General features: G+C 40.9%; 2 protein-coding genes across 6 annotated transcripts; one reads left to right on the top strand and one right to left on the bottom strand.

Annotated features, from left to right (window-relative positions):
- Nucleotides 1-496: 496 nt before the first annotated feature.
- On the bottom strand, nucleotides 497-10,613 carry stk19 (serine/threonine kinase 19). 5 transcript variants are annotated; one of them, XM_062973659.1, is made up of 9 exons: nucleotides 10,473-10,605; nucleotides 9,562-9,734; nucleotides 7,096-7,197; nucleotides 6,292-6,437; nucleotides 4,792-4,887; nucleotides 4,563-4,702; nucleotides 3,099-3,196; nucleotides 2,221-2,368; nucleotides 497-979 (listed from the first exon to the last, which is right to left on the bottom strand). In XM_062973659.1, the coding sequence occupies exons 3-9, from the start codon at nucleotides 7,178-7,180 to the stop codon at nucleotides 934-936; spliced, it is 759 nt and encodes a 252-aa protein (XP_062829729.1). In that variant the 5' UTR covers nucleotides 7,181-7,197; nucleotides 9,562-9,734; nucleotides 10,473-10,605; the 3' UTR covers nucleotides 497-933. The 5 variants fall into 5 exon arrangements, with proteins under 5 accessions (XP_062829729.1, XP_062829730.1, XP_008103898.1 ...); XM_062973660.1 differs by lacking the exon at nucleotides 9,562-9,734 and having other exon boundaries at nucleotides 4,563-4,623; nucleotides 4,734-4,887; nucleotides 10,473-10,613; XM_008105691.3 differs by lacking the exon at nucleotides 9,562-9,734 and having other exon boundaries at nucleotides 2,221-2,300; nucleotides 10,473-10,613.
- Nucleotides 10,614-10,734: 121 nt separating this feature from the next.
- dxo (decapping exoribonuclease) lies at nucleotides 10,735-24,331 on the top strand. Its single transcript, XM_003217996.4, has 7 exons — nucleotides 10,735-10,900; nucleotides 14,093-14,490; nucleotides 15,496-15,725; nucleotides 18,582-18,801; nucleotides 20,747-20,882; nucleotides 21,829-21,923; nucleotides 24,007-24,331. Exons 1-7 carry the CDS (start codon nucleotides 10,886-10,888, stop codon nucleotides 24,146-24,148), a joined length of 1,236 nt encoding a protein of 411 aa, XP_003218044.1. The 5' UTR covers nucleotides 10,735-10,885; the 3' UTR covers nucleotides 24,149-24,331.
- Nucleotides 24,332-25,025: the final 694 nt, after the last annotated feature.

Raw genomic sequence — 25,025 nt, 5'->3', positions numbered from 1 at the left:
TAGAGCCTCAGTTTTTCATTTGAGTTGATCTCATGTCATATAAGGGAACCAGTCTTGGAACCAAACTCACCAGATGACAAGAGCTGGCTATCTATCTATCTGGTCCTAGATATACCTTTAGAAATAGTGGCTGCTGGAAAAGTGCAACCATGCTCTCAAGTTGGATATGGCTAAAATAATGCTTGACCAGATAAGCATTCTTAGATACCAATGTTTAAGTCTTTGGTATCTTTGGTGAAAGCAGTCCAAGCAAGAGAACATAGGGATCTGCTTACATTTTGCCAATCCAGCAGTATAACTTATACAATATAGCCTCTACTGACTGGCAGCAACTATAACATTCAGACAGAGCAGACATAACTAGAAATAATAGGGCCAGAAGCTGGGAGCTTCTGAGTTCTGAGCACAGGTCCTATTGTTGAACCTCTTTTAGAATAGACCATAGCATCACAACCTTTGGCCATCAGTGGAAAGAAATTAAACAAAAGGCAAGAGAGAAAGGTAAGTTTTTAATTCAGGGCGTCTGAATCTCTTGGCAGCCCAAAGTTCAGAGTGCATGGAACATATCCACTCCAAACACCGTAACGAATTAATTGTGGAAAATGTTTGACGTTGGGTGTTTTTACCCTAGATGGGTAGGCATAATATGCTTCACTATCTTCAGATTATGGCCAAAGATCACAGTTCAAGCTCCTATTCTCATCATAGTCTTCTCTGACATTGCAATCATTACTTGGCAGTTATATGGCCTGCTGAAGTGCTCTCTTCATATGGAACCATATTAAGTGCAAAATACATTATCCATCCATTCATAAATAAGTTATTTCTCTGTGGCTTATAGTTCAAAGATTCTCATATGCGAGAATCACCTTCAAGAGTCCCAAGTAAAGTCATTTCAAGCACATCTCTGATGAACAATAACGAGGTTCGTGTTTAATCATCTGCCAATCGGAGGAGTGTTCCTGTCGTAGTCGGCACACTGGAAAGGATAGAGAAATTTCTCAGATTATTTTGAAAAAATACAACGATCTTAAAATGTTGGCAAAGGAAATAGCACTGGCAAATACACATTTTGGTGCCTCAAACATTAGCCTTGTTTCTGGGATGTTTTTGAGCTCTAGATTCCAAAATGTCATTGGTTTTCCATTATCCCTCTAGGATAGAGTAAGAATTGTGCAACCTATGAGTTACATAGACCTTGGCTCGGTCAGAGCCTTACTCCAGAACAAAAAGGATAAAAGCTCAGAATTATGCCTTCAGAGTCACCCCAGTGGTGAAAGTTCTCTATGCTATTATCTCGCTACACATGGCCTCTTATTTTCATCTCAATCATTTCTATTTCTGAAAAACAAAGTGAGTTTTTGGGCACTTCATGAAAACATAACAGCCTCTAGACCCTTCACAGTCACCCATCCCTACCGTAGTGGCACTTAGCAAATTTATACCAGAGATAATTTTTCAAGTGGGGATATATCTAGCTCATAAATACGCAGCTTGAAATTGGGAACCAAAGCTCTTGGGTCCCCTGTACAACAGTAGGAGAAAACATAAGTACAAACCTACTCATATCCTTTTATGTCAACCCACATGTGAAGCGCTACTAGGATTTAATGCTGGAAAATGTGTGGTTACACTATACAAGGCATGGGAAAACTTTGGCCCTCTAGATGTTTTGGACTTCAACTCACACAATTCCTACAAGGCTGTTAGGAATTGTGGGAGCTGAAGTCCAAAACACCTGGAAGGTCTAAGTTTGCTCATGCCTGATCTATACCAGTGCTTCCCAAACTATTTGGCAATTTTCTCCATAGTTTGTGAGTGTGTGTTTTGACATGCCTTCAAAATCACCTGTCAAATCATAGGGACCCCATGAATTTCATAGGTGTTTCTTCGGTAATGAATGCTCAAGAGTTCCCTCTTCTGAAATAGAGACTACATCAACTGATGGTTGCGGATGCTCTTCCATCAAAGTATGGGCCTTGCTTAGCTTCTAAGGCCAGATCTGGTGCCTTTAGAGTACTAGTACTATATTTGTGCTCAATGATTGCAAAGGTTTCTTTATTTCCTTGCTAAGGACTAACAGCTAGGAGTCAACACATGGGAATCAGAGTTGGACGAGAGCCTAAGGGCCATCCAGTCCAACCCTCATTCTGTCATGCAAAAATACACAATTAAAGCTTTTGGGAGATGGCACAAGAAAGAGAAGGAAAAATCTAATACCAGTCAACCAGCTGGGCTCCAATGATGTCATGTATGTGGTAGGGAATCCCCAGTTTCACAGCACGTGGAGTTCGACGGTTCTGTAAATCAGATAGTAGAACTTCCTTATATTTGGATTTCTGGATCATACCCAGCACAGCTTTTCTCCCTGGGAAAAGATACACAGATTAACAAGATGTTGTTTCACTCATTTCTGATATCTGCTGGTTAGTAAATGAAAGCTAGTTCTCTAAAATATTGTTTCCCAAATGGGGTTTCCTTAGTTCAATGTTTTATTTATTTACAACATTTCTACCTCGCCTTTCTCACCCGAGGAGAAACATGACAACATGAAAGGATTTCTGAATGCCACTCATGTACATAAACATGCAGACTTTACAACAGACGTTGGAGAAGATGCTTCAGCTACACTTCATAACAAGGAAAATCAGCCTGTTTAGCAAGCTTTGCAAATGCCAATGAATTATTAATAAATGTTTGATTTCTATGCCTATATATTCAGGGCAAGTGGGAAAGATTTAAGAGGCCCTGCTCTAAAACACCAGTAATATAAAACAAAACCACTAAAAATACAATAACCCAGCAGAGAAAAACAAAATCACGTAGCAGAGATCATAGCACCTTGAAAAATGTAACAATCCAAAAAAGAACCCAAAGATATATGTAAGACTTTTAAGACATAAAGACTAAGAAGGTTATATATCAGGCACACATGGAAGGCCACAAATTTGACACCACAGGCCTACAGAAGTGGTATTAGCCATTAAGCCAGCATGATATACATGAGCTGACAAAATATTGACAACCCTGGACCACAATGTATTTATTCCTTCGAGACTATTGCTCTTGTTTGGAAGAAAATGAAGGTTGCAAATAACCTTTAATGAAGTATTTGACAAAATGGCCTGCTCTGGGCACAGCCAGCCACCAGCTCCCAGCATCGCGGACAGTCAGGACCCCAGCATTCACCAGTTGCCTGAACACAAACACAAGAGGGGAACACCATGGAATACTATATTACCAGTCTTGATTCCCTCTGCTCTATTGACTGCATGGATGTGCGACAACTTTCCAACAAAAGTGTACTCTTGGATCCCTGTGTAAATACAGCCTTTCTTTCTCTGTGATTTTGCATTTATTCGCTATGCAGCTTTGACTCTCCCTTGAGGAGAGAAAAAGCATGGGATTAAATAATAATAATAATAATAATAATAATAATAATAATAATAATAATAATAACAGCTTTATTTTTATTTCCCACCACCATCTCCCCGAAGGGACTCAGAGCAGCTTACAAGCGAGGCCAAGCCCAGTAACAACAAAGTAAACAACCAAAACCACATTTAAAAACATAATAAACAAATAACAAATTAAACATAAAACAGTAAAGTATAAAAGCATCATTAAAATGAATCAAAACAAACCTCAATAAAATATAATAATCATAATAACTATAAAAATAAACATCATCATCATAATATGCTACATATTACACTACGTAACAAAATTTGAAAGAAATTCTGTTCCTGGCTTGAAAGTGTTATTTCCTGTTTAATTGTGCGGTACTTACTTTGAAAGTAGTTGTTATACTTTATAAACTTTGTTTTGTGGCTGCCTCAAACTATGTTGAAATAGTTGAGACTCTATGAGATATTCATTAAAAAACTTTAGCAAAATGTACTGCAGGATGTCCCGGACAAACAAAGTTTTTGCAGTTTAATACATTTTTCCATATGTTTATGATAGACCCAATTAGAAAATGACATTTATAACCCAGGAACAAAAATCATGTTACATAGTGTTATTGGATAACAAGTTTAATATAGCTCCCCTGTCATTCATGACAGTCTATCAAGAAAAATCTGTCAGTCTGGTAAAACAAAACACTTGTTAGAGGTAAGAAAAATTATATACATTAAGTCTTTCATAACTGGGGAACCAAGTTCTGTGTTGTCATTTACTTGCATCTTGGGAAAAATAGTCCCTTTAGATATTTTTAAGTGCGCCAGGTAATTTTATGGTATGGTTCTCTAAGACAATATAATAGAGCTATGTTGGAGAGCAACTCCCTAGGAAACTTTAGGTCTTCCAATACAACCATGTGAGGCAATTTCATAGCATCATAATGTTGGAAGAAGACACAAAGGCCAACCCATTATTTAATGGTGTTCATTTATATCTACGGCTTCATGTAAGCAAGATCCAGCCGGGAACGTAAGCCCCATAGATGCAGGAGCCTTACCTATATATACTTACTCATTTATATGGCTCCCAAGATACCTTTGCTTCACTGGTGCACCCTCTTGCCTCTTTGCCACCCTGCCAAAGAAACATTTACTCACGTAATCTCGGTGTCCTTAAATCCAAATTCATTCAGCATTCTCTTCTTGTCATAGCTGATGTCTGGACAGGAAGTAACAACAGAATCCAAAAACTTGGTCACTGTACGAGCAAATTCCTTTCCAGATGCAAACTCCAGAACCTGATAGAGATGGAAAGAGAGCCATTACTACCTTCCATGCATCTCTGCATCTCTGGACATCGCACAAACCTCCAGGACAGAGCTAAGACCTTTGATTTATAGGCGTCTGTGAACGTCACAAAAAAGGTTTCTGCATCCAAGCCGTGCTGGAATATCCTGATGCGTCCCTCATCCTTCAGTTGGCTCTAAAGGGAGAAAAGAAGGATTGATTTACTCTTCATTTATTTTCAAAACCACATGTAAAAGGTGAAAACAATGTAGTTCTTCTTCTATGTAGCTGCTCTAAGAGCACCAAAACCTTTGGGTGTAGCACTGCAGCCACCAGGTTTCCTGCTGCTTCAACCAGCATTACAGTGCATCTATACTGTGGAATGAATATAGTTTGATTCCACTTTAACTGCCATAGCTCAATGTTATGCAATCCTGGGAACCATAGTTTTAAATGGTCTTTAGCCCTCTACCAAAGAGTCCAGTGCCTCACCAAAGTAGAAATCCTTAGATTGAGCTATGGTAGTTAAAAGTGGTGTCAAACTGCATTAATTCTTCAGTGTTGATGTGCCCTTAAGCATTTGTTGAGAGCACAGTAAAATCCAGAATACTCTCATGTTCTATAGAGTCCAAGAAGGTCTGGTCTGGGCAACAACCATCATTATCATCATAGCCAATCCCTCCTAGTAGAGTCTTGGTGATGGGCCCATAACTGACTGTGGAGACCTGTTCTGGATCCGCATAGTCTTTCACAATGAGGACATATATTTCCAGATGGAAGGCGGTCCTTGATGCAGCATCCTCTAGGCACGTTTCTCCCTCCATTTGTGCCTCTTCAAAATCCATAGCATGTTAGTAACAGCTGACCTCCAGTTAGACCAGGCATAGACACACTTTGACCCTCAAGGTGTTTTGGACTTCAATTCCCACAGTCAGAGGTCCAAAGTTTGCCCATGCCTGAGTGAGTTGCTTGAGGGTCAGGGCTTCCCAGTTCTCAAGTGTTTATGCTACTTTAATAATAATAATAATAATAATAATAATAATAATAATAATAATAATAAATCAAACTTTATTTTTATCCCGCCCCATTTCCCAATATGGGACTCAAAGTGGCTAACAACATAAAAAGGCAAATATTCAATGCCAACAAGTACATACATACAGACATAACTTAATAAATAGCATTTAAAACCCAACCACATTCAATAATTAAAAAATCATAATAAACAATACAACACAATACCACACTAAGCAATGTCTATAGTGTTGAAAGCCATTCTTTAAGAGTAACTTTAAGCTCATTTTAAAATCTCTTTTGCTGTCCACTGACATGGCATTTTCCATTCTTGAGCTCAGAGTAAGTGCTTTGAGAAATGGTGATCAGGCATTGGGACAACATGGCCAATTCAGAGAAGTTGGGACCCATGATTGAGCTAGAGATGGGAGCCACTTACAGATCTCCAATCAAGGAGTCTTGTCCATAGGTTGAGTGTCATTTAAGAATTACAGTAACCAACTAGAGGAGGAGCCATATTGCTCTGGACCACAAAATGCCACGGTAGATCAGGATGGAAGAAATCAAGGGAAGGAGGGTCTCCTACCAGGCGCCTGTCCACAGTTGTGCGGTCTTTGACGAGGCTGTAGATCTGGTGTCTTAGGATCAAGGGTGGCAGGGAATCCTCAAACAACTTGCGAGGGAAGAGAGAGGCCAAAAACTGGAGAGCAGAATCCACTGCTTCGGGGCCCTCTGGTGACAGAAATATCATATGTCATAAGAATTCAGTATCCCTGGCATGCAGCAATCCCTCTTTCAGGGTGCATCTATACCAGGCATGGGCAAACTTGGGCGCTAGCGGCTGAGGGGGCCTGAGGCTGTTAGGAATTGTGAGAGTTGAAGTCCAAAACACCTGGAGGGCCCAAGTTTGCCCATGCCTGATGTACACTGCCAACATAATGCAGTTAGACATCACGTAAATGCTATGGATTTGTAGACTGGTGAGGCACCAGTCTTCTCTGACACAAAATACAAGAAAGAAAATTGAGACCATAGAAACAAACAAAAGCACAATTTGTTGTCGAAGGCTTTCATGGCAGGGATCACAGGGTTGTTGTATGTTTTCCGGGCTCACAACCTCTGAGGATGCCTGCCATAGATTTGGGCGAAACGTCAGGAGAGAATACTTCTGGAACATGGCCATATAGCCTGCAAAACATACAACAACTAGAGACCTTGTCAATCTACAACTCCCAGGATCTCAAAGCATTAAGCCATTGCAGTTAAAGCAGTTTCAAACTTCATTAATTCTACAATGTAGATATAGTCTCAATCTCTCACCCTACCAGAAACAATGCTTCCCTTCTTATCGTCACTCCAATTTAAAATCGAACATTTCTTGCGTTCTCACCTTGTTCTGAAGGCTCTGATCCGAACGCCAGCTTCTGTTTCTTGGCCTTGAACGTATCAGAAATGAGCTGATGTTTCCTTTTCATGTGGCTGGAGGGAAGCACTAAGTGTGGAAGACACGGTTATAATGTAAGCGGGCAGTCGATACTGTTTATTTTGTTCCGCATTTCCCAAACGGCTGCCTTTCTGAAATAACCTCTAATCTAGATACGGTAATAATTCCTACTAAAACTCATGGGTACCCACGACCTTCTCAGCACTTTCTATTTAAAGCAATAAAATATTCCTTTCATCAAAATGCATGCAGAACACACATAGTATAATCTTATAATCAACTTCATGGAAATAATGGTTCTCATGGTTTTGATCATCCAGCTGCTTTGGTCTTAGACATGCACTATTTTGTGACACAGTAATTCAGTTCAGATTTACACCAGTAAAATTTCTGGGGGGATACAGGAAAGCTAGTCTAGTTGTGTATTACATATAGCAAGGAATTGGTTTGCATGATAGTTACACTCACACAGCTATCACACCAACCTATTCCACTACAGTCCCATTTTCATAGCACAGTCCAACAACTTTTTTCTTGGTATCTAAATTTTTAAGCCTGTTCTTGAAGTTAATTGGGGGCTCATTCAGAAAATTTCATTGGCCAGACCACATCAGCTCTTAGATATAGTGGACATATTTTTCTATGGGCAAGCCAATGGCGATGGACAGATACCAAATGTTCTGCATCTCAAAACTTAGAGCTGATGGGGAGAAACAGATGCCATTTTTAGAATCAGCAGGTCAAATATATCCAGAAACAGATCTAACATCTGAGGCACCAAAAGGCGTGTTGGCCAGTGTAATGCATACCTACAATTGTTGATCACCTTTGATATACCTCTCTTCAACACCACAATCAAGTAAACAAATTCCTTATGAGCAATACGTACATAAATTGTAATAATGAAATGTAAGGGGACACAACATGTCTCACGCAAACCTATAATTTATAGGTTGCTGTGAGTTTTCCAGGCTGTATGGTAGTGTTCCAGAAGCATTTTCTCCTGATGTTTCGCCCACTTCTATGGCAGACACCCTCAGAGGTTTTGAGGTCTGTGGGAAACTAGGCAAGTGGGGTTTATATATCTGCGGAAAGTCCAGGGTGGGAGAAAGAACTCTTGTCTGTTTGAGGCAAGTGTGAATGTTGCAATTGGCCACTTTGATTACCATTGAATGGCATTTCAGCTTTAAACCCTGGCTGCTTCCTGCCTGGGGGAATTCTTTGTTGGGAGGTGATAGCTGGCCCTGATTGTTTCTTGTCTGGAATTCCCGTCTTCTGAGTGTTGTTCTTTTTTTACTGTCCTGATGTTAGAGTCTTTTAATACTGGTAGCCAGATATTGTTCATTTTCATGGTTTCCTCTTTTCTGCTGAAATTGTCCATATGCTTGTGGATTTCAGTGGCTTCTCTGTGTAGTCTGACATGGTGGTTGTTAGAGTGGTCAAGCATTTTTGTGTTCTCAAATAATATGTTTCCAACACACCTCATAAACTCGGGGGATACCTGACATAGATGTGGGCGAAATGTCAGGAGAGAATAATAATAATAATAATAATAATAATAATAATAATAATAATAATGCTTTATTTTTCTATCCTGCCACCATCTCCGCACAGGGACTCGGGGCGGCTAACACGGGGCAAAGGCCCAAAAGAAATATACAAAGTACAAGTTAAGACACATTACCATAAATAAAAACACAATAAAATCGACATCATGCGAGAATGATACATTGACCATAAAAACTGATTTAGAGCATAAGATGAGTAAAATTAAAATAGTATAAAATGGACCACCAGGTTGATAAAGGAAGATAGCATGGAGGGGTCATTAAATGCTTCTGGAATAGAGCCACGCAGGCTGGAAATCTCACAGCAACCCAGTGATTCCAGCCACGAAAGCCTTCTAAACACAATATATATATATATATATATATATATATATATATATATATATATAGTTTGTTTTACTGTCTGTACCCTTGGCTAGAAGATTTCACCTCACTTTCTGTCCCTGTGAAAATGAGATTTTGATCATTTGGCTTGTTGTGTTAACAAGGATTGGTGATGATAACAACTTTCAGGGTGGGTTGGCCATCTGCTGGGAGTGGTTTGACTGTGTATTCCAGCCTGGCAGAATGAGGCTGGACTGGATGGCGTATCTCCCAACTCTATGATTAAACACTAAATCACTGCATTTCCTTGTGGCTTCATTACTATGCCACGATGAACTGCAACTCCACAATGTTTGTGTACTCCAGGATGGGAAACTAGTCCAACAAGTAGGATGAGCATCATACCCTGTTTCCCTGAAAATAAGGCGTCCCCTGAAAATAAGACCTAGCAAAGTTTTTGTTTGGAAGCATGCCCACCAAACAGAACACCAGAGCATGCAGGATTGGTAAATGTACGTACCATAGATTGTTATACATGGAAATAATGGTAGTAACAAGAAATTCTTGATAGGCTTCACAGTTTGTCTGGTTATGCTGGTTTGTGATGACAACCAATGTATAATACATGATAAATGCTCATTTATTTTGTTCAACAATAAATAAATTCTTCTTCATGGAAAAATAAGACATCCCCTGAAAATAAAACATACCGGTAGCACAACTTTGGGAGCAAAAATTAATATAAGATACTGTCTTATTTCTGGGGAAACACGGCACCTATAGCAATTAGATCAGATAGGGATTTGTATTCTATTTAGGATTACAGTAGAGTCCCACTTATCCAACATCCGCTTATCCAACGTTCTGGATTATCCAACGCATTTTTGTAGTTGATGTTTTCAATACATCGTGATACTTTGGTGCTAAATTCATAAATACAGTAATTACTACATAGCATTACTGAGTATTGAACTACTTTTTCTGTCAAATTTGTTGTATAACATGATGGTGCTTAATTTGTAAAATCATAACTTAATTTGATGTTTAATAGACTTTTCCTTGTTCCCTCCTTATTATCCAACATATTCACTTATCCAACGTTCTGCCGGCCCGTTTATGTTGGATAAGTGAGACTCTACTGTATATATCAGGCCTGGGCAAACTTTGGAATTGTGGAAGTCCAAAACACCTGGAGGGCCCATGCCTGTTGTAGAGCCCATTCAAGGAATATTTCTTCCTGTTTTATAATAATTCAAGTTTCTCTTTCTATGAACCCACTTAAACAACCTGAGACTTACAGCTTCCAATGGAGGCCTCCACACTTCACTCCTCTCTTTGTTATCACTATCAGTGGTTCACAATAAGGAAACCCTATTAATTTTCAAAGGCAAGTTCCTTAAGCAAATACTATTCTCCCACCCAAACACTCACCAGGGCTGACCCTGCTTAGCAACCTTTAAAGACACAGCCCACCGATCAGCATGCTCAGCTCCACGCCGGCAAACCGCCTTTGCTCCTCTTTCCTCTGCTTTTGCCTTGAGCGTTCTCCAAACCCGAAGTGTTATTTGCATACTCGCTCCTCATTGGGCGAAGAGGCATGATTGACAGTTTCCCCCTCCGGGCGTGAGGCCGCCATCTTTGTAGAGGGAAGCTTGGAAAAAGAAGCAAGCCTTCCCAGCGGCGCCTGGCGATGGCGTCATCACGCCGTCGCTGCCGCCAAGAAACGAAACCTGGCGTTGTTTTGGGTCAAGATGTCGGGCGTGCTCGTAGCTGGCTGAAAGGGGAGCGCGAAGGAAGCAAGGCCGCTTCGGTCCTCAGGGAGGCGAGCGATTGGCTGCCCTGCGATGACGTCGGAGCAGGTCAGTACAGGTGCCGGGAAGGGTCAGAACAGAAGACAGAGGGGCTTGTCTTCTTGATTTGTGACCTGGGAGATCTCTGAATCCTCCCCAGGATCCATAGGCCTATTAGGATTATTATTGTTGGTAATAACAATAGTAATACAGCCCGGAAAACACACAACAGCCCAATAGTAATAGCAGTAATAATAATAATGATCATAATAATGTAATTTGTAATTGCCATTTAAAATAGGCCTAGTTAATACTATATAGGTGAAGGTAAAGGATTTCTCCTGACATTAAGTCCAGTCGTGTCCAACTCTGGGGGTTGGTGCTCATCTCCATTTCTAAGCCAAAGAGCTGTCCGTAGACACCTCCAAGGTCATGTGGCCAGCATGACTGCATGGAGCGCTGTTACCTTCCCACCGGAGCGGTACCTATTGATCTACTCACATTTGCATGTTTTCGAAATGCTAGGTTGGCAGGAGCTGGGGCTAACAGTGGGTGCTCACTCTGTGCTATAACTTGCGTCAACAGTGTTGCTATCACTTGCGTCAACAGTGTTGCTATAACTTGCGTCAACAATGTTTGGAATGGGATCTCGGAGGCCTAGGCCCCTTCCATATAGCTGTATAAAATCCATATTGAACAGGATTATATGCCAGTGTGGACTCAGATAACCCAGTTCAACATAGATATTGTGGATTGTCTGTCTTGATATTCTGGGTTATATGGCTGTCTGGAAGGGCCTTGAATCTACACAGCCTTTTTGAAAATGGCATTCATATCCATTTGGATATGGTTGGGTTGCTGACCTGAAGGCTGCCAGGTTCAAATCCCACCCGGGGAGAGCGCGGATGAGCTCACTCTATCAGCTCCAGCTCCATGCGGGGACATGAGAGAAGCCTCCCACAAGGATGGTAAAACATCAAAACATCTGGGTGTCCCCTGGGCAACGTCCTTGCAGACGGCCAATTCTCTCACTCCAGAAGCAACTCCGGTTGCTCCTGACACGAAAAAAAAAATCCATATGGAGATCATAACCTTTTGGAAAGGCGTGACCTTTCAGAGAAGAGCCAACAACCCGTTTGAGTAGAATCTTTTCATATGATATACAACCAGATGTAATATGCAAGGCAATTGGCTTCAGTTGTTAGACTGAACGTATTGTCTCTGATCAGTTAGGAAAACAGAGAAAATGCCAGTGCATAAAAATAGCAGTTATTCAGAAGTGTTTTTTCCGTGCCCAATATATATATATATATATATATATATATATATATATATATATATATACACACACACACACACACACACACACACACACACAGTAGAGTCTCACTTATCCAACATAAACGGGCCGGCAGAATGTTGGATAAGCAAATATGTTGGATAATAAGGAGAGATTAAGAAAAAGCCTATTAAACATCAAAATAGGTTATGATTTTATAAATTAAGCACCAAAACATCATGTTATACAACAAATTTGACAGAAAAAGTAGTTCATTACACATTAATGCTATGTAGTAATTACTGTATTTACAAATTTAGCACCAAAATATCACAATATATTGCAAACATTGACTACAAAAATGCGTTGGATAATCCAGAACGTTAGATAAGTGAGTGTTCGATAAGTGAGACTCTACTGTATATATACACACTTTTCCATAAAATAACTAGTTTTATATCATGCTCTCAAGAGACAAAAATGAAGTAGACTTTGGTAAAAAATAACATATTTGGTTTACTCACAACTTCATGTATTTATCATAACACAGGTACATAGCTTATCCGTCCAGTTTCAGATATGTTTGAGATAATCTCTGTCCCATCTGGCCAGGAACAGTCATCAAGCAAGTGTTTGCTCTTAGCAGTCCAAAGTCTAAAAATATATATATCTAAAAATGGAGTCTGAGGTCTGAACAGTCTCAGATCAGATCATCATGTGGTCTACAGCCCCCCTCACAACTTCTCAAAAAACATAGAGCAAGGGAAACTGCATACCAGAACATATATACAATACAGTAAACAAACAGAATCATAGATAAACACATTACTAAAGGAGACTTTATGAAGTTAATTTCCAACACTGCCAGATAACCCAGATCAAAGCTGATATTGTGGATTGTGTGCCGTAATACTCTGGGTGTTGTATTTTGGTGTTGATGTTGACTTTTGTGGAGAGGTGGCTGCCAAGGTAGTGGAAATGGTCAGCATTTTCTATCATTACACTATTAAGCTGTATTTCTGTGTATCCACTGCCAAAACACTACACTTGGAAGGCCACCATACTCAGATGAGGGATCGCCTAAACTAATTTCTGGCATTGCAAAGGGATTGGCTGGTGACTGTTGGAAGAGCACTTTGGTTTTCTTGATGTTCAATGAAAGGTTGACCTTCTTGTATGCTTCTGCAAGGGTGTTTAGAGTGGTTTATAGGTCTTCTGAATGGGCACAGACAACATTATCATCAGCATATTGGAATTCTATAACAGATATTGTTGTGACCGTGGTTTGACTTTCAGTCTGCTGAGATTAAATAGCTTGCCATCTATCGGACTGGTGGTTTCCACGCTGGTAGGAGCTTCCTATCACAAGGTGCAGAATCAAAGCGATGAAGATGGAAAATAAGGTTGGGGCAATAACATATCCCTGTTTGACACCTGATTCCACCTTAAATGGGTCACTTTGGGAGCCATTGCTGTCCAAGACTGTTGCCATCATGGAGGAGCTGCAGGATGCTCACAGAGTAGTCAGGGAATCCAATTTTTTGGCAGATGTTCCAGAGAGGACTGCGATTCATTGTGTCAAAAACATTTCAGATGTAAAATACATAATGTATTTCTGTGAGATGCATATATTAAAATATACAGAATCAAGATTAAAATACAGTTAACTCAGGACATGAGTTTAAAATTCATAGTTAAAAATGGCTGGTTAGATCTCCAGAAGAGACATGTCTTCAATTGTCTCTTAAACAGCTGATTTAGCTGTTGGAGCTCTTCTGGTAGGTCAGCCTACAGTCTTGGAGCAGCCAATGAAAAGGTCCTCTGGGTGAAAGAGGTCTTGTAGGTAATCTGGGCTCAAACCATGTAGGGGTTTAAAGGTCAAAATCAGCACTTTGTACTTAGCACAGCCCTGTTACAGGAAGGCTAGATGAAACGAATTGAACAAAAAATTGCATTTCATGTTTTCTCTTTTCCTATTGCAGTTGTCAATTAAGATGTCTCTCAACCCTGAAACTTGTGAACGAAAGGAGGACAGGGATGTCCCGAAGGACTGCAGTGCCAAGCGGCAACGGACTGACCCAAAGGTCCCCCCTACCTTGCCTGCCGGCCCCTCCCGCTATGATGGCCCTTTTCCTTTTTATCGCCGTCCATCCGAAATGGGACGTTTTTCCCTTGATGGTCAGCGCTGCTACCATGGGGATGCCCGCAAACTTCGCTACTATGCCCCGCCTCCTATCGAGGGACCCTCCCCGGGATTTGACTTGCGGGATGGCTACCACGACCGCTATGTGCGGCGGGATGAAAGCATCCGTGAGGGATTGGAGCATCTGCTGAGATGGGTCTCTCAGAATCGGAAATTGTTACAGTCAGAGGACAAAGGGTAAGGAAGGAAGGGACACCTATGTTTGTAGTTTACAAGACTATAAACCAGAATAAGGAAAAAAATGGCTGTTTTGGAGAATCTCCAAATTCATACTCTTCCTTTGCTTGGGAGTGGATCCTTAGTCATCAAAGTTGGTGATATTTTGCACTATTCCCCATCATATTTTGTTTGAAGTACAATAGTCCAAACTGCTCAATAATATATATTTTTTGTAATTTTTATTCAGGGATAAAGAAAAAAATAAAACAGGTAATAGGAGTTGGAACAAAAACTTTACAAACAGAACAAGAAGAATACAAAAAAAAAGCAAATTTGCATAATTATAAAATTAAAACTACTCTGTCTAGTGCAACTAAATCTAAAATATTCGCCCTATCCTAAAACACCAATAAACACATATCAGACACACAACTACTGGAACTATTATACCAACTTCACACTCATTGTCTGTTAATTTTCATACCGTGTTTTTCCTTCTCCCTTTAGATAACACTGTGCAGTATATCCACACTTCTACTTGTATAATAACATTACAATATAGTACTAACAATAATACAATATAATATTAATTATATATTATATATTACATGTAATATTGCTAATAATATTGCACTATAGTGGTATAGTACAATATACTAATATGTAATGCTAATATGGTGCTATGCTAATAGTATAATTTATTGTATGTACATATTATTTGTAAGCTGCTCTGAGTCCCCTTTGGAGTGAGAAGGGCAGGATATAAATGTAGTAAGTAAATAAATAAATAAACACTCCTCAAATTCATAAATCCAAACAACAGCTGAAAATTGCCCCATCATTGCAGATCCATCATCAGTGGGGTTCACAGTGGTTTCCAGCTCCCATCATCCTTTGTTAATGATGAATATGTGTGCCAAGTTTGGTCCAGATTCATCAATTAACTACTTTCTGTGCCCAAAATGTGCTTTCTCCCAGGCCTTGTTTTATAGTCACCCATCCTGTTTTCTTCTCCGTCTGCAGGCGGCCCCTGAATGCAGACTTCATCACGTGGCGGGGACACCTCACTAAAGTGTTAACCACGCCATATGAGACTCAGGAGGGCTGGCTGCTGGCTGTCAGCCTCTTCCGTGGAACCCTCTACATCAGTGAGGTGGAGACAGAGGCCGCCCGGAAACAGCGGGAAGAACGCTCGGAGCTGCTGAAGGAGCTCACCTACATGGGATACAAGTTTGAGCAGTACATGTGTGCAGGTAAGCTAACTGGAGAACTGCAGGCTTCCCTTGCTTCTAATCCGCCTTCCATAATACTATGTAACATGATTTTTGTTCCTGGTTTATAAATGTCATTTCCTAATTGGAAATTACGAATATTTAAAAATGTGTGTCAGTTCACAAATAATATGCAGGCTGACTGTCTTGTACTTATATTTTAGCATCAGCTTTTGTTGGCATCAATCTACTTCCTCAAAGGCATGGACAGAATTCAAAACCCCACACCAAAGACAAAGCAATCCACATATTTGTAGATACTGGAGGTTTCTAATCTTCTAAAAGCAGGTTAGAAATGAAACAAATGCCTGGCTTTAGTCGGCTATCACTATTAGGTGTCTTACATTGTGAACTCTTTCAACGGGTTGATCTAGGACGGTTAATGTTTAGTCAATCCCTGATAGAAGGAGTGCAAGGAATAGGAGTGAATTTAAATCTAGTTTAAGGACATCTACGTTGATGATTTTATAACATGAAAGAGAGCTAAGATTTCTGAAAAGGGCCCAAAAGAAATAACACTATGTAACACATTTTTTGTTCCTGGGTTATAAATGATATTTCCTAATTGGTTCTGTCATAAAAACATTTATTAAACTGCCAAAACTTTCTGGAGTGTAAACACTATTTTCAAAGTAAGTACTGCCCAATTGAAAAGGAAATAACACTTTCAAACTAGAAATAGATTTTTCGTCAAATTTTGTTACATTGTGTAATCATCATTATCATCATCACAACAATCTTCTCTTTATATATAAAAGTCAATGTGTGTATGTATGATTGTTGGTACTGCAAAGACTCCTATATGGCTTGATGGGTCTGAACCAAACTTGGCAAATGGCCTTCATTACCTAACCTAAAATAATTAAGGACTTTAAACAAATCAAATTTATTGTTTATTCTTTTTATGAAAGAACTACCCCTTTTTGGGCCCAGAGCTGAGGGAAAGAAGTGAGTTCGCAGTTGCTAGGTGAAGGATTGACTGTTGCTGGGTGAAGTGGCCCTCTGTGATGTCCCTGGGAAAGAAATGGAGTGAAGTGACTTGGCTGATGCTATGTGACATGTGTATGGAAGGAAGGAACTAACAAAGAAGGGGAAGGAAGGAAGAGAAAGTAAAGGGGAAAATTTAGGAGGGGAGGAAAGAGAAAGAAGGGAAGTACATGGAAGGGAAGAAAGGGACAAAGGAAGAGAGGGAAGAAGGAAGGAAGGAAAAAAGGAAAGAAGAGGGGAGAAGGAAAGGAAAAGAGAATGTGTATGAGGGAAATGGAGTAAGGAAACAAAGAGCTAGCCCACTATTGCCAGTGTTGCCATGAAGACATTGTGAGGTAGGCCTTCTGAGAGCTGAAGAAGGGAGAAAGCAGGGGGGCTGTGGCCCCTTTGATACCTGGGCAATGCCAGGTATATATGCTAAGATAAAGGTAAAGGATTTCCCCTGACATTAAGTCTAGTTGTGTCCGACTCTGGGGGTTGGTGCTCATCTCCATTTCTAAGCTGAAGAACTGATGTTGTCATATGACCGGCATGCCATCATAAAGTGCAATTACCTTCCCACCGGAGCGGTACCTATTGATCTACCCACATTTGCATGTTTTCAAACTGCTAGGTTGTCAGAAGCTGGGGCTAACAGCGGGAGGTCACCCTGCTCCCCGATTTCGAACCGTCAACCTTTAGGTCTACAAGTTCAGCAGCTCAGCAGTTTAATCTGCTGCACCACCAGGGGCTCCAGTATATATGCTAGTTATAACATAATATTTTCTTATCTGCTTCTCCCCGTGGATCAAGTCAAGAAAACATCACAGATTAAAATGCAACACTCATTGGTTAAAAACGCATACGTTGATTTTAAATATGAATTTTAAAATTTATTATTTATTAACTGTATTTATATCCCTCCCTTCTCACCCCAAAGGGGATTCAGAGTGGCCATACACTAGGCAATAATTCAATGCCACATAAAACAAACATATAATAAAATAAATATATACATTAAAAATATAAAATTAAAAACATATAAGCAATAAAATCAATTATTAAAACCACACAATCCGATCCTTTACCTACCAAAGGCAAGCAACTTTCTGTAAAGGGAAAGTTTCTCTATTCATATTGGCGGAGTCCTTTGTTGGGTGGTGATAACTGGCCTTGATTGTTTCTTGTCTGGATTTCTCCTGTCTTCTGATTATTGTTCTTTATTTACTCTCCTGATTTTAAATACTGGTAGCCAGATTTTTTTCATTTTTATGGTTTCCTTCTTCCAAGGCAAGAAACAGCCAGGCTTTGAAGCTCCCAGGCTATTCATTGCTAATCAAGCTGGCCAATTGAAACATTCACACTTGCCTGAGGCAGACAAGTTTTTTTTTCTCCCACCCTGAACATCCCGCAGATAAATACATCCACTTGTCTAGTTTCCAACACCTCACAACCTCTGAGGATGCCTTCTATAGATGTGGGTGAAACGTCAGGAGAGAATGCTTATAGAACATGGCCATACAGTCTGTAAAACTCACAGCAACACAGTGATTCTGGCCATGAAAGCCTTTGACCACACATTGTCTCTTAAATTATTATGTTTGTTTATATTGTAGTAATGCTGTAACCCTCCTCGAGCCATGACGAGAGAAATAAAACAAGTTCTGCCAGCTGATTTATTTGTCAGAGCTCTTCCGACAGGTCACTCCATAGTTTTGGGGTGGCGGATGAAAACGGTGATGGTCTCCAGTCAGGTTCTGGTTAAGGGGCGGATCGTATAGTAGAAAAATATTCTGTAGGTAATCTGGACCCAAACTGTATAAGGCTTTAAAGGTCAAAACCAACAGTTATTAAATTCTTTTTCTGCTCCAGATACTCCAGATGGGACCCCAGATCCAACTGGAGTGGTGAACACAAACGAGGGTTTCTGCACAGTCATCCGGACCCGCTTGGGAACACACTCACTTCTCTTTTCTGGTGAGGTGGATTGCACAGACCCCCGGAGCCCCTGGCCGGACCCACCCAGCTGCTACGTGGAGCTGAAGACGAGCAAAGTCATGCACAGTCCTGCCCAGAGGAGGAGCTTTTATAGGTGAGGCAAAGAGCAGCAAAGGTGGTTTTAGGGGAGTTCTGCCCAGGCCGCATAGTGGAGGCACCGCTGGCCTTGGGCAGTGTGAAGGTTAAGAGAGGCCATGATAGCCATGTTTCAATGTTTGAAAGGATTCTCATATTGAGGTAAGGCCAACTCAGCACCTTTCCTGTTGCAAAGTTGACTCAGGGCCCTTCCAGACAGGCCCTATACCCCAGGATCTCACCCCAGGTTTTCTGCTTTAAACTGGATTATCTGGCAGTGAGGACTCACTGCCAGATAATCTGGGATAAACAGAAAACCTGGGACCAGATCCCTGGGATATAGGGCCTATCTGGAAGGACCCATAGTAGCTTGTAACACGGGCCTCTTGGAGGGTATACAGGCAGTCCCCGGGTTGTGAACAAGATCAGTTCTATAGGTTTGTTCTTAAACTGAATTTGTATGTATTGTAACTCAAACATATCCTGGCGTAAGTTTGTAGTCCTCATCAATGGCTTAGATAGGTAAATGAGTTAGTTGGCAGGGAAAAGCCCTTTTGTTCTTCTCATGTGAACATGGAGATGTAGCCAAAATGAGGCAGCATGTCTTCTGTAAGTTAGATAGCTAGGCCCTGTTAACTTTCCTATCTAGATATGCAGTGTACCATACTAGTCAAAACTAACAAAATAAATTTTATATGGAGTTATACTTCAAATGCAGCCTGGACAGATGTTTTTCTTAACATGGTATTTATTTTTACATGTGCATGTAAATACTTAAATATTTTCAAATAAAGCAAAAGATCCAGTGTGAATTGTTGGCTGGCATGTCTCAGCAGTGGCCAGGGGAGCATTTGCACAACTAAGACTTTTGCGCCAGCTGCGCCCGTTCCTTGGGAGGTCTGACTTGGCCACGGTGGTCCACGCTCTGGTTACATCCCGTCTGGACTACTGCAACGCTCTCTACGTGGGGTTGCCTCTTAAGACGGCCCGGAAGCTCCAACTAGTACAACGGGCGGCAGCCAAATTAATAACTGGGGCGGCATACAGGGAGCGCACCCCCCCTGCTAAGCCAGCTCTACTGGCTGCCAATATGCTACCGAGCCCAATTCAAAGTGCTGGTTTTGACCTATAAAGCCCTAAACGGCTCTGGCCCAATCTACTTGTCCGAACGTATCGCCTCCTATGAGCCAGGAAGATCCCTAAGGTCATCTGGTGAGGCCCAGTTCTCGGTCCCACCTGCCTTGCAAGCATGGCTGGTGGGAACGAGGGACAGGGCCTTCTCGGTAGTGGCTCCCCGGCTGTGGAACACCCTCCCCAGAGATGTACGACAAGCCCCAACCCTTTTGAGTTTTAGAAAAGCCTTAAAAACATGGCTATGTGCTCAGGCTTTTAATGAATAAATGACAAAGACGACCCAGACTGATTTATGGATGAACGGATTTTAACCAGATGTTTTAACCAGAAGGGCGGGATAGAAATGTCTGCTACCAAGCCCATCTGGCGGTGCTATCCCCTATGTTGGTAACACAAGAACGGAAAACGGAATGTTGGTGGGCGGGAAAAGAGATTTAAAGATGGGCTCAAAGGCAACCTTAAAATCTGTGGCATAGACACTGAGAACTGGGAAGCCCTGGCCCTTGAGTGCTCCAATTGGAGGTCAGCTGTGAACAGCAGTGCTGCAGAGTTCGAAGAGGCACGAATGGGGGGCTTAAGGGAGAAACATGCCAAGAGGAAGGCCCGTCAAGCCAACCCTGACCAGGACCACCTTCCACCTGGAAACCGATGTCCTCACTGCGGGAGAACATGCAGATCAAGAATAGGTCTCTTCAGCCAACTACGGACCCACCCCCAAGATCCCACAAATGGAGGACCATCATCCTCGGCCTACGAGGGATTGCCTAAGTAAGTAAGTAAGTAGTCAATGTGACTGAAGTATTTTACAGAGGTCCCCTTTTTGTTCTCAGACACAAGATGATCAAATGGTGGGCTCAGTCCTTTCTGCCTGGAGTGTCACGGATTGTGGCTGGATACCGGGGCCCAGATGGTACCATTGTGGGGCTGGAGACCTTTGAGACCATGAAGATATTTCAACTCATTCGGGTGAGAGTATGGCAGGACCCCAAGTTAAATTTTCTTGAAAAAAAAAACACAGTGTGTGCTGCATCTATAGCTAGTCCCTTTTCTCAAAGGTGGAAGTAGTGACAGCTACAAAAAAAGTTTCTGTTATTGGTGTCTTTTGGCTTTCCCAAACAGTACTGGATACTAGGAATGGAACATTTCATCCCACTCTTTATTCTTCAGCATTGGGTAACAATCAGCTTCTGATGTTGATTCAAAGTAGAGGTTCTAAATTTTAAAGCCCTTAATAACTTGGGACATAAAGATAGCGGGAGGGCTTCTCAGTGACTGTTAGATGGTATATGTTTGGTAGGCTTGCTCCCTCCCACTCAGCAGCTGGTGGAATGGCAGTCCAAGATGAAGGAAGGGCTTTTCAGTGACTGTTAGATAGTGCCTGGTTGATAGGTCAGCAGCTGATGGAATACCAGTTAAAGATGGGGGAAGGGCTTTTCAGTAGCTTTTAGATAGTACCTGTTTGGTAGGCTTGATCCCTCCCACTTCGCGGCTGGTGGAATGGCCGTTAGACTGTTAGAGAGTACAGTTAGAGATTTTATCATAGCTGTAAAAATTTTCTTGCTCGTTTTAAACATCTTTTTAATATTTGAATATACCAAATATTTCAACATCATGATTATATATGGACAGTCGTTACTAAATTTTCTGTAATATTTACGATGCTACTGGCTTGGTTGTATAGCTTTTAATTATGCAAGCTGAGTACACTACCGAAACATTTTAAAATAAATAAAACTGATAAAAGAAACCTTAATTACAAAAGAACTTGATCCAGGTTGTCATTGACCTAAGTGCAAACCATTATCTCTTTCCTCTCTGAAGGGGATGAATTTAGTCACAGAGCTGTTTGGAAGCATACAGAAAACGTGTATTATTCCCATTTAACACACACATTCCTTCTCCTACCTCACAGGAAGACCCAGGTTGCTGGAAGCCAGCTGTGTGCATGAATTTCTGTGCAGCATTTCTGGCTTTTGTGAAGAAAGTGGTGACAGAAGACAATTCAAAGTGAGTAGCTGTAACGTCTTTCCTTTATCCAGCATTAAGAATTATTTCCAGTATTTTCTGGGTTGATACCAAGGATCTTGTTTTGGCAACTTAAGGTTTGCAACATGATTTTGTTCCTGGATTATAAATCGTGTTTCCTAATTGGTTCTATCAGAAAAAAATGGAAAAAGTTTATTGATCTACAAAAACTTTGTTTTTGTGGGACTTCATGCAGCATATTTTGCAGTAGTTTTCCAATGAATGTCTCATAGAGTCTCAACAAATTCAACATCGTTTGTGGCAGCCACAAAAACAGTTTCTGGAGTATAACAACTACTTTCAAAATAAGTATCATACAATTAAACCAAAAATAACACTTTCAAACCAGATACAGAAAATGTTTCTAATTTTGTTTCATATTATTATTAGCCATTTTAGTTATAATATATAAGCCATGGAAAATGTATAGTATAAGCAAGCCAACCTTCTTTGTTAGGTCTTAGTTCAACATAAATGGATGCAGTTGGTACACCAGCCAAAGTTTTAAAAAGTGACCGGCTGCAGCACCAGATCAATGTATGTGTATGCTTCCATTTGTATGCATGAAGGGTATTCAAAGTGGTTTAAAACCTGAAACCATTGAGTTGAAAGGGACTTCCAAGTGCCATCTACACCAATCCCATGGTATATAGGAAGACACAACTAAAACGTCAGTGAGATGTCCATGCAGTCACTGTTTAAAACCTCAAAGGAGAAAGAGTCTGCCATGCTTTGGGTGTAGGTTACTGTTCTTCCTAATATTTATTTTTTCAAATTTTATTGTATTTTAACTTTGTAGTCAGGACACAACTTTTTTTAAATTTTATATTTGTCTTGTTTTTCAATGTTAGTGGGTTGTGTCATAATACTGTTAATCGGCTTGAGTCCCTATGTGGAGACGGGATAGAAAAATATAATAATCATCATAATAAAAGTGTGGATCATCAATGTTGTAATCCCAGGTGATAGCAGAATAGACAAGAAGCAACTGGAAAAGCTTACGCAATACGAAGATTTAAAGATCGAACTGCAAAGACTCTGTCACAAGCCAGTAAAGGTGGTCCCAGTGGTGATCAGCACACTGGGTGCAGTGCCTAAAGATCTTGACCAGCACTTGAAAACAATTGGCACTGACAAAATTACCATCTGTCAGCTGCAAAAGGCCATCCTACTCCAAACTGCATGCATTATTTGCTGATATATCATATAGTCACTTGGGAAGTGTCTGACATGTGATCCAATACACCAGCCAGCATAGTGATCTTGTTTTCTGTGTACTAATCTTATTGTGTATCTAATAATAATGATGAGGATGAGGATGATGATGATGAGTGTTCAGAATCAGCTTGAAAGCACTGTGAACAAAAATGGCCAAGAGATAGTCATATTTTCTTCAAAAATGTGTTATAGAGACCAGATATTACAAAATTAACATGAATGAAAAATGAAAATTAGTGATCAAGTAATAAACATAATGAAGGTCATCCCTTATGATAATCTTCCATAAAGGAAAGACCTATACATTTCTAACAGAAAAACCCTTTATAGATGGGAAAACTAGAAGGTTTGTCTCTGAAGTTTAAGCAAAGAAATTTCACTCAGAATACCATACAAAAATAAAAAGATGTTCACCAGAGATACAAAGAGGTCTTAAGAAAGCAGAATGGGCAGAACTGATGAAGAGGAAAAGATGAAAGAAGATTTTTAAAAAAATAGAACAAAAGAGACTTGGCAGAAATCTGATCCTTAAAAATGACAGAAGTTTCTTTCTTTAAATATTCAAGAATTAAAGAAGGAGGAGTTGACAGAGTCTTTGCTTTCCTCTGTGGCAGAGATCGTGTGACTTTTCCAAGGCCACCCAATTAGTTTACATGACAGAGTGAGGACTTGAACTCCTAATCCAACCACACTGGTTTGTTCTCTCCTCAACTTGCTAGACAGTGTAAAATGTAAGAACTTTGGGGGTTTGTTTCCGGTGCAGCCCACTTGTCCTACTGTATTTCATTGCTTTGCGGGGAGAGTATCTCACCTTTGATCGGCTTTCCTGTTTCGCCTCCCTCTGCAGGTTGGTCCACCTCTTTGCCTGGGAACCTGGGCAACCCGTTTCCTTCACGGTGCATCGTGACTCCAGCTACACCTTCCTGCCCGACTGGTATGTGGATGCCCTGAGCACGGAGAAACCCCCGACGCCACGGATCCCAGACTGATGAGCTTGACCGGGGTTTCAAGGGTGGGGCTGGAGGGGGGGATGGAGGGAACAAGCTGCTTTTCTACTTAAATATTGGCACATTGGGAGAGGCAGTGGCTAGAAGCCAATAGGGGTAGGAGAGATCTATTGGCCCCTTGGCCACCAGGAAGACAGAATGAAGTAATAAATTAAACTGTAAATACATCGTTTCTTATCAGTCCTTGTGGGAGGAGGGTCTGTCTTTCCTTTGCTCCTCATTAATGCCTCATTGCGGAAGAAAATGGACACAACTGTGAGGGAAATAATGGGCCCAGAAAGGAAACATTCGTAATCAGAGGCAGTACACATGGGCAGGACTTGGAATTGTTAGCTTTTTCAATTACAGTCCCCAGAATCCTCCATCCAGCTGAAGTCCGGTTGGTTCTTTTAGTTGCAGGAGACAAGAAGTCATATTTCAGGCAGCAAAATATCTTGGGAAGGAGGTCTACACTTGCTGAACTTTCATAGAATCAGTTGAAAGGGACCACATGGGCCATCTAGTTCAACCCCCTGACGTGCAGGAAAAGGACAAAGTACTCCTGACAGATGGCCATCCAGCCTTTGTTTAAAAGCCTCCAAAGAAGGAGATTCCACTACACTGAGGCAGAGAGTTCCACTGTTGAACAGCTCTTCCTGTCAGGAAGTTCTTCCTAATGTTCAGGTGGAATCTCCTTTCAGTGAATGCAGGTCAGAATTGGCAAATTTGAATTCTCTGAAGGCTTTTAAGCAGAGGCTGGATGGCCATCTGCCAGGGGGTTGATTCTGTTTGTCAATGAATTTGACTGGATGGCCCTTGTAGTCTCTTCCGACTATGATTCTATGAAGGAGGAATTGGAATGCATCTGTTCTCCCTTCCT

Source organism: Anolis carolinensis, chromosome 2 (assembly GCF_035594765.1).
Source record: "Anolis carolinensis isolate JA03-04 chromosome 2, rAnoCar3.1.pri, whole genome shotgun sequence".
In the NCBI taxonomy this organism is placed as follows: Eukaryota; Metazoa; Chordata; class Lepidosauria; order Squamata; family Dactyloidae; genus Anolis; species Anolis carolinensis.
The sequence above is the reverse complement of the archived record's forward strand: the minus strand, read 5'-3'. Positions and strand labels throughout refer to the sequence as shown.

What these genes read in the sequence shown, in the direction of transcription:
- dxo (XM_003217996.4), top strand. An exon ending in TTACAGTCAGAGGACAAAGG is followed by an intron (nt 14,491 to 15,495) that starts GTAAGGAAGGAA and finishes CTCCGTCTGCAG; the next exon opens with GCGGCCCCTGAATGCAGACT. An exon ending in AGATATTTCAACTCATTCGG is followed by an intron (nt 20,883 to 21,828) that starts GTGAGAGTATGG and finishes CCTACCTCACAG; the next exon opens with GAAGACCCAGGTTGCTGGAA.
- stk19 (XM_003217989.4), bottom strand. Translation starts at nt 7,180, where the DNA reads ATGAAAAGGAAACATCAGCTCATTTCTGATACGTTCAAGGCCAAGAAA. An exon ending in CAACTGTGGACAGGCGCCTG is followed by an intron (nt 4,888 to 6,291) that starts GTAGGAGACCCT and finishes TTCTCCCTTTAG; the next exon opens with AGCCAACTGAAGGATGAGGG. An exon ending in TGTCAAATACTTCATTAAAG is followed by an intron (nt 2,369 to 3,098) that starts GTTATTTGCAAC and finishes ATCTTTTCCCAG; the next exon opens with GGAGAAAAGCTGTGCTGGGT.